The sequence below is a fragment of the Montipora foliosa genome, chromosome 6 (assembly GCF_036669935.1).
Source record: "Montipora foliosa isolate CH-2021 chromosome 6, ASM3666993v2, whole genome shotgun sequence".
Taxonomy (NCBI): Eukaryota; Metazoa; Cnidaria; class Anthozoa; order Scleractinia; family Acroporidae; genus Montipora; species Montipora foliosa.
In genome coordinates, this window is record NC_090874.1 from 35,091,825 (window position 1) to 35,106,824 (window position 15,000).

Sequence of the window (15,000 nt, forward strand, 5' to 3'; positions counted from 1 at the left end):
ATAACTTTTTGTTTTAAATCTCAGAAATGTTATACAATTGTCATTCACTCGCAAGATAAATATTTTCGTCTGGCCTTCGATGTTTAGAACATCAACAGGAAACAAACAAGGATTATTTTCTTTATCAATGAATCAAAGACACAAGCTACATTGTTTACTTAAGTTATGCCAAACGCTCGCAACATTTGAACGCAACATCTTGCAACATTGTTGCATGATGTTGCGACATGTGTTGAATGGACTGGCCAAACGAACGCAACAATTTCAACATTTTCAACAAATGTCGATGTTTATCTGCCCCATGCCCCTGGCGTGCAACAAGTGGACCTAGCGCTCATGCACTAATGCAACAATGTTGCGTGAACGTGGCCAAACGAGAACATCATCATACAGCGTTCATTCAAAATGTTGCACGAAAAATTTGACCGTTTTCAAAATTTGATCCAACATCATCCAACATGGTGTCCATAATGTTCGCTTAGGTAAAATATATGCTATTTACAAGGGAATTTTTGTGAAATTAAAACGTTAAAACCAAACGCTTTCGGCTGTTTGCCATCATCAGGGTTAAAAAGGACCGTCCGCACGCATCCATGCATATATATCTTATGTAATTTCCGTTGGGAAAAGTTTGGAAACATAAGAAATAACTTGTTTGTTCAGACTGGGGCGGAATTGTTGGATCATTAGCCCCTCGACGATCCTACGTTTACGGAATGTTTGTGCTGAAGAGAGAACGCGCCAAGTGAAAAAATGTGATGGGTTTTCACGCAGGTGTTTTGCAGGTTCAGAGGTGTGAGCAGGATTTAAATTTTCCGCAATTCGCACTGCTAAGTTTCTCACAGTCTCGCCAATGTAATCAACACCACAAGAACAATCTCCTTTGTAAACAACTTTGGATGTGTGGGTGTTTTTGTCTTTGTCATCCAACATGTTGCAACATATCGCCACAGGGTGGCCAAACGTACGCAATATGTTGTGCCCAACAATGCTGCAAGATGCACCCTGCTAGCAGAGCCTTTCTTTTGCTTGCTCGATTTTGGCGTTCTCGAGAAAGGCTCTGCATGAGTCGAGTAAGATCTTTATTGAATATGCTGTGCATGTTGCCAGGATACAGTCTCGAACCCAAGCCTATTATGACAGATCTCACCGCCATCTTGGTTTTTCATGGTACATCGGGCTCAATTATAACCAGCGGTTTTGTCAAAAAACGGACGCTCGCACTGGAAAAACCGGTTTGACGAGAGAAAACAAGATTGACTAGTCCAGACGTTCGGGCTGCGGCGGTTTCAAAGAGTTGACGCGATTCGGGCAGAGCCTACTTTTGTCCTCCTCAGTAAAGAAAAAGACGAAAGGAGGCTCTGCTCGCAGGGTGTGCAAGATGTTGCATTGAAAAGTTTTTTTTTTAACGAAAGTTAATTACGGTTCACATTGCAAACAGGTTGACAATTACACATACATGTATGTTTCAAGAATTTCAAAATGTAGCTTTAAAAAATACAATTGAAAGACCACAAGTTTCGACCCCGGCTGTCTAGCGTCTTTATTAGGGGTGATCCAATGTTAATATCGCAAGAGTCTTTTGCCTACTAACAATTTGCTTAAAAAGGAGCGGTTCGCCTATTAACATATATTACCTGATTTTGAGGACTCGAATACGGTCCAAACAGCCTGTTCCCTTGACTAGGGAGCTTTGCCAATAACGAAGGTCGTGGTGATCAATATTTGTACGATTTTAACTATTTTGCTAAGTGACAATTTAATTTTGTTCCTGTTTTGCAATGCTGCAGAAATGCCCAATATACACTGGATTTTGAGGCAGATTATTAAGCTGGTGTAGAGGTCATCTTGTGTTCCTTTTACCTCTCCGATATCACGTAGGCTGAGTTTCACTGAGTCAATCTCAACCTCACTCGAGGGTTTTTCTCCGGGTTTCTTCCGTCACCGAAATCAACTCCCAACTAATTACAAATGGTTTGATAAGTGTCATTGACAATGTTCATATGCTCATGTGTATATGAACGACAAGTTTTCTTTGACGAGTTTTGCCTTTACAAGTCTTATTTGCTGTGAACGAATTAACAACTTTTCTTTGACAAGTTTTCACTGTAGCCAGCAATACAATTACACAGCGGACGACAAAAAAACAAACCACGCGGCGCCATTTTCGTTTTTTGATCATGGCTCATGCAAGAACAAGACCGCTGTGTGACCGCAATTTCTCAATTTTCTCGACAAGTTTTTGAAGATTCGTGGTGTATTTTGTCATTTAGTGGTTATCTATTGCACAAAATTATCTAAACACGGTAAAAGCTTCAGGGTTAGGATTAGGGTTAGCGTTAGGGTTAGGTTAGGGTAATTGTATAATTATACTGAACGTTTTACACCTTGTTTGAAAAAAATTTGAAACAATAGAAAAAGAGACACCAAGTATCTACCACAAGTTTTCCCTGTCGATCTGTACAGACGAGCAAGTTCTGCAATGTGTCAATTTTTTCCTTGACAAGTACACTTGTTCAAGAGCTAGCACGCCAGCTTTTGAACAAGTGCACTTGTCAAGGAAACGATTGACAAGTGCACGTGGTACAATAAGGGTTAATGACCGGATTTCACACGAGGGGATTATATCACATATCCCAGAGGGACAGGTCAATAAAATGCTCATTGGTCAGTTGGTGACGTTTTCGACAATAAAAAAAATATATATATATAAAGGAACTATTCATAAGGCTGAAAAATAAAAAAGTAAAAAACCGAACGTTTCTTAATTTCGAAAACGTTCGGTTTTTTACTTTTAAATTTTTGTTAGCCTTTTTAAACTGAAGCGAACTTTATGGGCAAAAAAAATAATAAATTCTCTCGAGGGAGACTTGTTAGATGCTAAAACGTGTGTACGGTTAGTATACACTCAGTTCTTGGGAGCAATGGGAGACCCCGAAGAAGAATTGTTTTTAACCCAAACTACGGCAGCTTTTCCGGCTCTTTGGAAGCTCCTTCGAGGCAGATGGATTTCCTTTATGAATGGGACAAGTCAGGCCCACAGCCAGGATGCCCAAAATTCTGTGTCGGATTTATTCGACTTTAACACTCAAGGAGCTTGCTTCAAGGTCCACCCGCTACCAATGTCATTGCAGCGAGTAGGCCCTTTGTAGGTGTCATAGAACCTTAAATGCCACCACAGAAATCATTACAATTCCACGTAATAATAATAATAATAATAATAATAATAATAATAATAATAATAATAATAATAATAATAATAATAATTGAATTTTGACCTTTCGTCTTCTTTAAGGTTTACAAGTAATGGGAGACTACGTCGAGGGGTATATGTTTGGGGCATTATGTTCTGGGAATTACATTGTTATCAGCTATTGTTTCAGCCCCACTCTCCCCTGTTAAAATCAAAGTCGCCCCTACCTTTTCAGAAAGTTGACAAAAGAGGGCGGCCATGTACTATATTCCCCTGACAGAACAAAGAAAACCGAGCCAACTGATAGATAAGCAGCGCCTTATCGCACAATCACGCAACTTAGCTACCCAAGGGTTCCGACTCGGGTCTTTGCTGCAGCTTTTAATTAAGAAGGTGGTGCGAGAGTTTTTAAGAGTGGCCGCAATAAAAAACAAAGTACCTTTGTGACCTTTATAAATACTTCTTCACACACTAACCTTGACAACACCATTTTCAGTGTACTGTTGCCACTGTGAGCCGTCTGTACTGAAGTCCAGCGTGTAGGATTCCACCCAGCATTTGTCTTTTTTGTGAACCTTGGCACCACTGACCGTCGGATAGCCTTGCGTGGAGACCTGGGTAACAGTACAAAATATGATTTCAATCGTGCCTAAAATGACAACAGAAGATCACAAAAAGCGAAAAAGGATGGTTTTAGAAATCGAAACAGTTCTTTCAAGTTAGAGTCAGTTACATGGACCAGACAAGACGCTATACAAAGCTGTCACCAAATTCGAGCTTACTTAAAAGACGCCATTTTCGTTCAAAAAACACGTATGCACGTTGTCTTAAACTTCGCGCAAGCGCTTTACAAGCTTGAGCGCGATTTGTGACTGAACGCAAAAAAAACGAAGCCGAAGTTTTCCCTGGAAAGTTCGAGTAATAATTAAGTGGACCAGCTTCGAAGCTCGTTTTGCTGCATTAATAGAACGTCAGTTCAACAATGCAACACCGTGGAAAGAAGTTTGATGACTGGAACAATCCATACAATGAAAGAAAAGAGAAAGAGCGCATTAAACAAACCTGAGTAACCCTGCTTACAGCTCCCAAATCCACTTCCAGGTATTGTTTTTTATCGTTAATTTTCGGTCTCCAGGCTCCAGCGTACTTCCCCTTTTTGGCGTTATTAAGCCGTGCTTGACTGGGCACGTGGTAACGATCGTAAACGGTCGAAGCCCGTATTGCATCATTGGGTATAATTCCATTACCAACGCCCATTGCTATTGGGATCAATGCGGCCATCAGAGAGGCTGAATTGAGAAAGAAAATGGAAAGAATGCAAAATTCATTTGTAAACGCCAAAATAAGTTTCTTAACTCAAGTCAAAGAGCTTGTCAAGTGAGTCAGCCGGGTCACTTCACAGATGCGAAGAGAACATCTGGCCCCATTTGTTCAAAGGGTATGTAACTTTATTCAGTGGATAAGTCACTGTATTGGCCAATGTTTTCGCACACGGCACAAGCCTCTACATAGATGTGCTCAGAATGTTCACAATCACAGTTTTGTGAGCAATTAATGAAATCTTTTCACAGCGTAAAACAGTTACTGTTGGATACTGACTTATCTACAGGATCATGTTATCTGGTCTTTGGACAACTGTGGTCTGATCAATACGGAAGCTTCTCAGTCTGCAAAACTTTACCTGTGTCATCCGCCTCGTTAATCACAGAGCCGTCAGAGTCATTTTCGGCAGCTAAACCTTTTAAACTTGGAGGCAGGAGATAGTTTATCTCATATACATTAGTCTTATTTCTATTCGTAATTTCTTCGGTCTGAACTTCTCTTTTTGATTCATTCACTTCGAGGCTCTCCGTGACACTTTCGTCGTCAGCAATGTATTGATCCTCTGGTCTTTCCAATGTGTCGCGGTCGCCTTCTTCAGTTTGTAACACATCTGGTTTATTACTATTGGTAGTTTCATTTTTTTTCGGGTTGCTGTCTCCAGATTCACTTGCTTCACCGGAGTGCACGACCGCTTCCACATAGTTTACATGTTCCTCTTCCGAAAGTCCACAACCTACCACATGTACATTTTCAATCTCATTTTCAAAGTCTTCATTCAAACCGTTACTATGCTTGTCCATCACAGCTTCATCATCTCTGACGTCAAGAAGTTTATCTCGCAAGTTGATATCGTTTTCCTCTTGATTATTGCATTCTGATGCTGTACAGGTATTTTGATTTTCATCCACGACTCCGTTTTCTTGAGAATCTCCACCAATTCCAGCCTCTAATTTCGTTTCACTGTCACACAAAACACCTTCAGTTTCGCCCTCATGTTGTGTTGATTTTATTACTTCACAAAAATCTTCGGGGCAATATCTCTCTACTTCAGGAATTTCAAGTCGGTTGCCTTTACATTCCTGAGATTTTTCATCCACAACGTCGCCCTTATCCTTCTCGCTACTAGGTATACTGGCCAATTTCGGTAACTTGATTCGCTCCTCCCCTAGATTTGAGCCCCGTCTTGACAATGTGCTTTTCTCTTCTTCTTCTTCTTCCTCGTAATATGTAACAATTATCTTAGGAAGTCTAAAACGTTTCTTCCTCAGCCATTCCTCTCTTCTTCTCTCACTTTCAAGGCGAATCAACTTCTCGCGTTGTATTCTTTCTTCTCTTTTCTTTCGGATAATTCCCTCTGGATCGGTGTAACCATCTGTTGTAAATGAAAATAACAAATTAATTGCAAGGGCCAATCATGACCGGACACAAACAATAAACAATCAAATCGACCAATACTAGTAATAAGGGAGGAAAAAATTGTGAGAGCGAAAGGTTTTTCCTTTAACCCTGATTGGTTAAGATTGTGGCATATTTTTAGCTAATCATCAAGCGAACTTGAAGAGCAGAACCAGAGCAGTCACGTGAACGCGAGCTGACAGCCAAACAACGTTGCGGACGTTGCTTATAAAAATATGAAACCTTCAATACCTTGAAATTCATGAATTTTCAACGCGTGAAAGCAAAGTCTCCACAGGAGTAGAGAAGAGCACTTTTTATCAGACCGACTCCAACAACACATGCTTATGCCAAGAATGTTGCATTCTTTTAGAGCCCACAAATTCTACCAAACACTTTTGAATCTTACCTCTGTTTTTCTTGAAGTTGTTTAATCGCTTCTTATGTTCCTCTCCCACAGGTTTCGTTTTCCTTGTCCACTGCTCCCACAATTCGCGAAACTGTTGAACTTTTTCAATAATTCGAATCTGACGCTAAGATGCAAAAAATAACACAAAAAAACTCCGGTAAGTAATAACCTCTTTATAACCGAGCGCGAGGGCCGCACTCTGGAATATTGACCCGAGGGTCGGGCAGTAGGGATCGAGAGCAACGAGGTCCCTAAAAAACGACCGATCACTCCGCTTGTGCAATGTTCCTAATCTTCGCTCTCCATCAGCGAACTTTGAACGGTAAACTTTTACATATACAACTAAATTCCGCTTTTTGAAAACTTTTTGTGTTTCGCTCAAGTGAGAGAAAAAATACGGAAACGGACCGTATACGTAAAATCCCGACCGAAAACCAGCCAATCAGATTTAGCCTGAGCATTGCTTGCCAAATAATACTCCAAGAAAAAGCACAAACACGTTTTGGGTTAGGGTAAGGGTTAGGTTTAATGACTTACACAACACAGATGAAAACTCATTAATTAAAGTAGAAATAAGATTCACATTTATTAGACAAATTTGGATCTAATTTTGGATCACGTTTACCAGAGACCGTTAAAAGAAGACCATCCGTTTAAACGGGCACGAACAGATTCTGCTGCAGAAGGCAAGATGCTATGGACGAGTCCGAGCACAATTTAGCAGAGTTGGACTAAAGGCAAGCCCTGTCCACAATAATGGTGCGTTAAGACCTTCTGTCCACACTAAAACACAGGAGCGTTTTCATCGAAAAGGCATCGATTTGAAAACGCCTTCGGAAGTGGATACAAGTGAAAACCCACACAAATCAGCATTTCAACGGTGTGGAAAGTCGAAAACGTATCGAAATGAAAACGATGACGTTATCCGCACCACGTGAGTTGTACACAGGCTTTGTATCCTTTCGAAATCAAACATGACGGATAAAAACATGCTTTACCCGATGCTGCCACCAAATGCGGTAGCTTCTTTTCTTTACCCTTGATGAGGTTAAACAAAGTTTAACCAAGTAAACAACTAGGCGCCCCACCCTCTGCTTTCCACTGTGTATCAATGTGACGGGTGCCTGTTCTTCTCGGGGGCGTGGGGGCTCATGGCTGGGTTGTCAGGTTTTGCCAGCCATCGGTGCAGTCTCCATCTTGGAGCCGGCTGCCAATAGTGGAAGCCCCAGGATGTTTCAGGCACCCAACCTCCAAAGAGCGACGATGTTGTTTACTGTAATCAACCTTATCTTGGTTTTCTATAGTAAAAAATGCGTTGTAAGGGCATTGGCTCTTTCAAGATCTTCCCATTTGTAGTGCTGGAGCAGGAACACCATAACGAAAGTCCAGAAGATTTTGGAACAACACGAAGTTGTTCAGTTTTTAAACTCGTACTGACGGGAAAAGCCGAAAATATCGCAGTCGTGTCTCTTTCGAGCATGCGCATATTCTTCAACCTACGAAACAGCTGAGCATGTCAATGAGTTTTGCATAGGCGGCTGAAAACGCTGCGAAAACGGCAGTGTGGCCGCATATCGATACGGGACGTTACGGGATCTAAGAATACTGTAGACAAGCTAAATCGTAATTGCATTAAAACACGCAAATTGTGAAAAAGCTTTCAAGGATCAAAAGTAAACACGAGTTTAATTTTATGTCAGTTCAAATACGTTTACGCTTTGCCGTTCACGTTTTGCGCGATCTCGAGTTTGCCTCGGACCTGTGCGAACGGGAACAAATGGCAGATAAACGCGACGGGGACCCCGGGGGGGGGGGGGGGGGGGGGTACTCCCTTGTAAGGGCTTTATGGGGACGTGCGGCCAGCCAGGGTATGTTTCTCGGGATTTTTGTCTTGAACAGGGTATCGAATTTATCATTTTTTGTCTTAATCAGGGTATCGATTTATCAATTTTTGTCTTAAACTCCTGTACAAAGTTTTTTTTCTGACATTTCAGCCATTCGAAGTGTTTCAAGAAAAATACTAAGTTTGATCTCAGTGGAAACACTGACATACAACGACTAGCATTTCAGCACAAACCTCTTCTATCCTCAATTCCTCTTCCGTTTTAAACCTCTGTCTTTGGCGCCGAAGAGCTGATAACGTCCGTTCGTGAGAGCATCTCGGAACATGTGGGCTGGGATCCTTTAGATAAAAAAACACCACACACTTAAGGCTCATATCCCTGGCTGAAAAAAACTACACAAAATATTTCTACACAAGTCCATCATGTTGTTAAAAAGTTTTCAAAAGCAAAATAGAGGAAATAAAGAATGGCCACGGAAAGGGCGTAGATGTTTGTCTATTTTCTGAGCTCTAATGGAGTGGGTCGATGCATCTAAGTTAGTTTCTCTCTCTGTAAAAGGAACATTGTTTACAACAAGTAGCTATTTGCCCAGAGCCATGATCGCCTTGTGGTTAGGGTCCTGGCTGCAGATCCAATTAAGCTTGACTTTTGGCTCAACATCGCGGCGTTCGCGTTTTTTCATCTCAAAAGTAAACACTTATCTAGGATCTTATGTGCGGCTCGCTACCTCAGTTTCCAAATGCAAAATATCTAACAGAGGTCTTGGCTTGAAATTCGTCGAGAAACGGTCCCAAAAGTAAACGAAGCACAAATTTAATGCATTTAAACAGTTAATGTTAGAAGTTTATTACCAAGAACATATCACTGGTGCGCCGCAGTAGCTTAACATGCCTTGTGAATTTCACATAGCTGTTGCACTTCTGGAATTAAAAACAATCCATAAAATCACATTAGGTTAAGTCATGACAATGATTAGGATATTGTACAATGAAGTTCTTTTGGAATTGTTTTTTGGTACCCTATTTCTCACCTTCGTCTCAATTTACAGCCTTTTGTCTTGTCACAAAATATAAATATATGAGTGTCTCATCTCAAAGAAGACCATACGATAAACAAAGAGGAATGCACCACCTACGTTTCATTAGAGTGCCATGGGAGTGGATGGTCAGGTAAAGTCTGCATATGTCAAAGGATCTGGGATATTGGTCTGATAAGGGCTGTGCCTGAGACACCCTCTAAACCCACTATATGCCTTCCCATGAAAGAATTTACTCCTAAACATAGACTACTTCGACGATACGGTGGCCATTTTGATTTCTTTTGTTTAAAAACATATTATGGGATGCTCAGGGGGTACATTAATATGTATTTTGCCCTTCTGGCTATCCCAAAATGAGCCGGGTCCTCATTAGCAAATGCAAATATAAATCATGCAACAATTATGCAAATGTATAAACTCGTTGTCAATGATATTAGCAAACTTTGTCTAAACCAAAGGTGTGGTAATGATCAAGACTCTACTAAACTGGAGTTTGTTGCTTATGCTTGTGTTGCCAGCAAGGACCAAGGTTTAAAGGATTAAAAACTAAGTTTAACACTATTTTATAAGTAAATATTTTAACTGTTTTTCCTACCCTTCTATTTGTCAACCAGACTCCAAGAGACTCCACCCATTCAGGATGACATGATTCAATAGGAATCTTGGGGACTTGTTTTAGAACTTTGCTTGGGGTTGGACTGGGTAGGGGGGTGCGAAAATTTGGGGCATTTCCAAAAACAATACTGCTCCTTCCTTCAAACTGAGTTGGGCTCTCCAGGTAGTCCTGAAAACAAATAAAAGAATGAATACTAACATAACAGGAGTGATTTTATGACCTCAGTATGCTGGTTTAAATGGACGCCTGAGCTTATAAGAGCACAAAGGTGGCTAAAGAGGTTGACTTATTTTGTGCAAATGACTTCTCAAACTAATACTACAAAAGGGTAGCAGAGGTGGTGCTTTAGTCAAATATTCACCAGTCTCATTGAGTCTTCATGATTTCACAGCAAATGATATACATGCAAACATTTCAGCATGTTGATTGAATGTCAATTATTAATCACAAACAGAGTGCAGAAAAGTGAAATTAGTGTAGATAGTTGAAATTAGTGCAATAAAGGTGAAATTTTTGCATGTATACATACACATATCATTAATAGGTAATAGGACATTTGCATGATGACGCCATTTGACTACAAGTACCAGAATTCTACAGCTTTTGCTTGTCTCATGCTAATTACAGCTATTATTTTTTTTACCCTGATGGGAATACAAAATTTAAATAAGAAAAGAAAAACAAACTGAATTCTGGTAGTTGTAGTCAAATGACGCTATCGTGAAAATTGCCTATTGCACGATTTTTTTTGTGCACTTCAAAATCAATTAAAGCACTTGTAAAAATTTTTCAAAGACTACAAAATGACACTCACCCCATGGGCTCATGCAATTTTGCTCGTCTTTGAAAAAACTACTTATTCTTAAATTGCACTTGAAATCATGTGATTACCTGTACAAATAATAGTGTATCAAAATAGGCACAATATTGCATGCACATGTAACATAACAGTATTTTTCATAATTTGACAAAAAAATACCGGTACCTCTTGATCAACTTCCGCTTGCCATAAAATTTTAAAACAAAAAAAATATTCAAGTCTCAAGTTAACATTTGAGGAGTAAGAGTGTTTGTAGCCATGACTTATGAACACAAAATTGTGTCATTTATATATCTATGAATGACACTATGTTAAAGCACTCTGTGCCTTTTCAGTACAATTACTATACCAATGGCACAAAACAAGCATTACATTGCTCCTTTTTACTTTAAAGAGGGTCGTACAGGGGTATTTTCGTGATGCGTGATTAGCTGATTTTATTTTCCGTGAAACGTGAATTTAATAAATTATTCTTCGTGATCCGTGACCTGAACGTCTTGCGTGATTCGTGAAGAACTTGAATTATTAACCGATATTCGTGATTTTACTAATCTATTCTGCGTGATTTTTGAGATGCATTCTCCGGAAGATTTCTTAGACTGAAAACATCAAATGTGACAAGACGTCACATAATATATCATAAAGTAATCCATTGTGCAAATTCACGTGCTTTGCATGCCTATCATAGATCGGATGTCGACTCCTATTTTCTCCCCTGTCACGGGAGGTCAAAGGACCGTGATTCGCAACATCGAAACTTCCGAGACATGGCAGGGGCAAGTACGTCTAGTACCATGAGGTCGATGAGGGTCGAGTGTATTATATTTTACGTGGACCCGAAGTCTGTGGGCTCGCTTAATTTGCTTGAGAAGGAACGAGTTCGCTTTCTGATTACAGACGAACATTCATCTTTGGCAGTGTTTACTAAAAAGTTCGCGGAATTTGCCGGAATAAAGGCAGAGGCTGAGAAACGTGGCCTCGGCTCCTGTGTTGAACTTAAATTGTGTCGTCTTGAAAAGGGAAAAGATGGCAGTAAGGCCTTTGCGATAAATACACAAGAGCAATGGGACGAGGAGAGACCACTCCACAGGAGCCCATCAACCGGAGCGTGCAACTTACCTATTTTCGTGCAACGGCGTTTTCACAAGTAAGGTTATTTTTATATACACCTTTCCCGCTAATTAGTTTTCAAAAGCCAATCAGAAGCGGTGCATAATTAATAACAGTTTATTATTAATTATGCACCGCTTCTGATTGGCTTTTGAAAACTAATTCGCGGGAAAGGCGTATCTAAAAATAACCTTACTTGTGAAAACGCCGTTTCACAGACGCTGTATGGAACTTGCACGCTCCGGGTGATGGGCTCCTGACTCCACTCGTAAAAGTTAAACTCTGAGAGTTAAGGAGGCTCGAAATAGTTTCTCCGTTTTTCAATCAAATAAACATATTCTGTCCTTAGATACAGTTAGGGTAATCATATTAAGGCGAAATCTGGCCAGGGTAATAAGTACCCATCGTAGATTTCTCACATTATATTTTCCTCCAAAATAACGTTACCATGGCAACGATATTAGGCATTTCTTTGAGCCTTAAAATCAACTTATGTTGCCTTTTTTCAAGAAACGGGACGGTGAAATTTTCCCATTTAGTTTTACCAGATAATGTTAGAAATACTCTCTAAAATATTTAAAATTCCACAAAATCTGTAGGTCAGTTTTTCAGAAAAATAAGTTTTTTTTTTAAATTTGAAAGACAAATTCACCGTCGGGAAGCAGAGATATAAACGAGTAAAGTTGCAAAATCAGGAAAAATGAGGGGGTTACAAGATCGGCATTTGCGTGTGCGTCACCCGCTCATTCGAGTGCACGCGCGAGTTGAGCTGAAGGTCAACACAAACGGATTTAAATGACCATTAACCCGTTTGTGTAGAATTTCGTAGTTTTCATGAATAGGGGATGTCTATTTATATTCATGTCTATAGGAATTAGAAGAAAGGAGAGCGAAATTAGCGGTATTTGCTTATTTCTTGTGACCCATTTGAATCACGAGCTGACGCGAGCAGCTTACGAATTGCGTGTGTGGGTACGCGCGCGCGCTCAGCTGAAAACCCTTTCGAGCCTCCTTAAAGGCTAAAACACGTGGGTGGAAAGCGTGAGTCAGGCTTGTCAACCCCTATGATATTTCAATGCGAAGCGGACGAATGGTCAGAGTCGTCCAACGAGAGTGATTTAGGAAGGTGATTTACGATATGCAGCCTTTACTTAGCCTTTCACGATTTTGCTTTTTCCAAACACTCTTTCTTGCCTAAGAGAAGGTTATTAAAAGGAGTATCTTACTTGTTTATTTCCGTGATTTGGGAAAATGAAATTTTGATATCCGTGATCCGTGATTCGTTGTTTTTTCTGTTCGTGAACCGTGCGACAGACGGCCCCCCTGTACGACCCTCTTTAAATAAAATCAGAAACCCATAAGGGTTGAAACATGTAACGGCCCCTTGTGTGCTGGCAAACAAGCTTCTGAATATTCAATTTGGTAAGTACCATATTTGGAACAACAAGAGCGAGGGGTTTCCAAATATGGTACTTAGCACTGAAACATTCAACCAATCAGTTCGCACTGAATATTCGGAAGCTGTGAACGCGCGTTACACATTTCAACCCTTACGGGTTTCTGATAAAATACAATAAATTTATTACTATATTAGTTCATTTCAAAATTAAGTAAAGGTAACCATAACATATTATGGACAAATGAATATTATTGTTCAATATAGTGGAACCTTGGAAATTTAATAGTGAAAATAGATTATTCTTTCAAAAAAATTTCAACCAAATTGGATTAAAAACAAAAGAATTTCTTTTGTAGGAGTAGGGGTTCCTTTTAACTCGGTGAGACCTCAACGAGTCACTGCATCAGTAATGCAAATGTCAGTCAAATGACCCTGCAGGGGGTGTATGTAAATCACCACATGATTTGCTTGGATAATTAGTTAAAAGCAGCCACCAAAGGAGGATCATCAACTACTCAGTATGGGGCATTAATTCACCAGTGGAACAAACTAGTTAATCACGGCTTAATCATGGCTTTACCAGGCTAATTTTATCAGGCTTTAAATACCATTTTTACAAACCAGTATCACAGACATCAACTTGCCCAGCTGCTCAACCTAACAATCCACTGCATTTTCAGAGCTGACAATCTTTTTCTATTTATTTTTAGTTTGCTTGCCTCAGGCAAAAAAGTCTCAAAAGATTTTTGCGTGACTTTAGCTTTCTTATTATCTTTTTGCAAATTCCAAACCAATTTCATCCCAATCAATGGTATTAACTGTACATAAATAAATTGTAGTTAGTTGCATACAAAAAACAAGGTGAACAAGATAAAGGAAGGCTAAAAAATATGTTTATTGTCCTCAAGATAACACCATGACATAATCAGTCCATTAATTTCACAAAAGTTGGCCAAAATCCACAAAAAATGATGAATTACCCCCTCAAAAGTCACTTTTGCCATTTTTTTTTCATTAATTAGCAATTCATTATTGAATATTTCAAAAAGTCATTTGAATTTTTTAGATTAGTTGTCTGCAATTGGCAAAACACAATATTCCTGATAGCTGTGATGAAAAATACTTTCCTTTCAGAGAAAAAAATTCAATTATTTAGAACAAAAGAGTAAATTTATTTGCAGACCCTGATGCTGTGAATCAATAACTTAGCCAGTTAATTAAAGAATTTATTTAAAGGTCGTCTAAAAATACCCATATCTGAGAAAGGATGCCAGGGAGTTTGTTAATCAAATGATACCTACGGATATGAAAATAATTATTTGGTTATAAAGTAAGAGAAAATGACAAGTTAATTGTGAAAAAATTTCCCTGAAAGGATTAAATTTTGACAAAGCGATAAATTCCCAGTTGCTTTGTAATGTGCTAATTTCGTTAACAAAAATATTAATATCAAGTCCACTTTTCAACAAAGAACGAAATCTGATATACCTTTGAAAATATCATGAATTTCCGTGATTGTTCAATACGCTGCAGGTTTGTAAAGGCTGTAACGCCTTTGAAATACTTAGTTCATGGAAGTCTTTTGAACAAGCAAAATTACGTAATCTGTTAATCGAAGAGTTTTGTCTGTCGGTAAGGCTGATGCATGATCTGGAAACTTGGGAGAACAATTCAGTACACAATATTTTTACCAATTCGAGAACTCAATAAAGATTGCCGTCCGACGAAATACCCTAATCTGTCAATTTTGCTTGTAAATTAGAATTTCCTGCTTTCAAAATTTTATAAGCAAGAAAAATAATATCAACCACGCAAGCGATAACCGTATGCGCTATTAAAGCTCAAACGTTAT

General features: G+C 39.3%; 1 protein-coding gene across 2 annotated transcripts in view; it reads right to left on the bottom strand.

The window, feature by feature from the left end:
* The window catches only part of LOC138007215 (uncharacterized), a 30,727-nt gene that overhangs the window by 15,127 nt on the left and 600 nt on the right, over positions 1-15,000 (bottom strand). For both annotated transcript variants that reach the window (XM_068853998.1, XM_068853997.1), the window contains exons 2-8: positions 9,799-9,987; positions 9,016-9,084; positions 8,398-8,502; positions 6,321-6,444; positions 4,875-5,888; positions 4,256-4,482; positions 3,670-3,807 (exon numbers count right to left, since the gene is read on the bottom strand). In XM_068853998.1, coding sequence (XP_068710099.1) covers positions 3,670-3,807; positions 4,256-4,482; positions 4,875-5,888; positions 6,321-6,444; positions 8,398-8,502; positions 9,016-9,084; positions 9,799-9,987 — 1,866 coding nt within the window. The remainder of the gene's footprint in view (positions 1-3,669; positions 3,808-4,255; positions 4,483-4,874; positions 5,889-6,320; positions 6,445-8,397; positions 8,503-9,015; positions 9,085-9,798; positions 9,988-15,000) is intronic.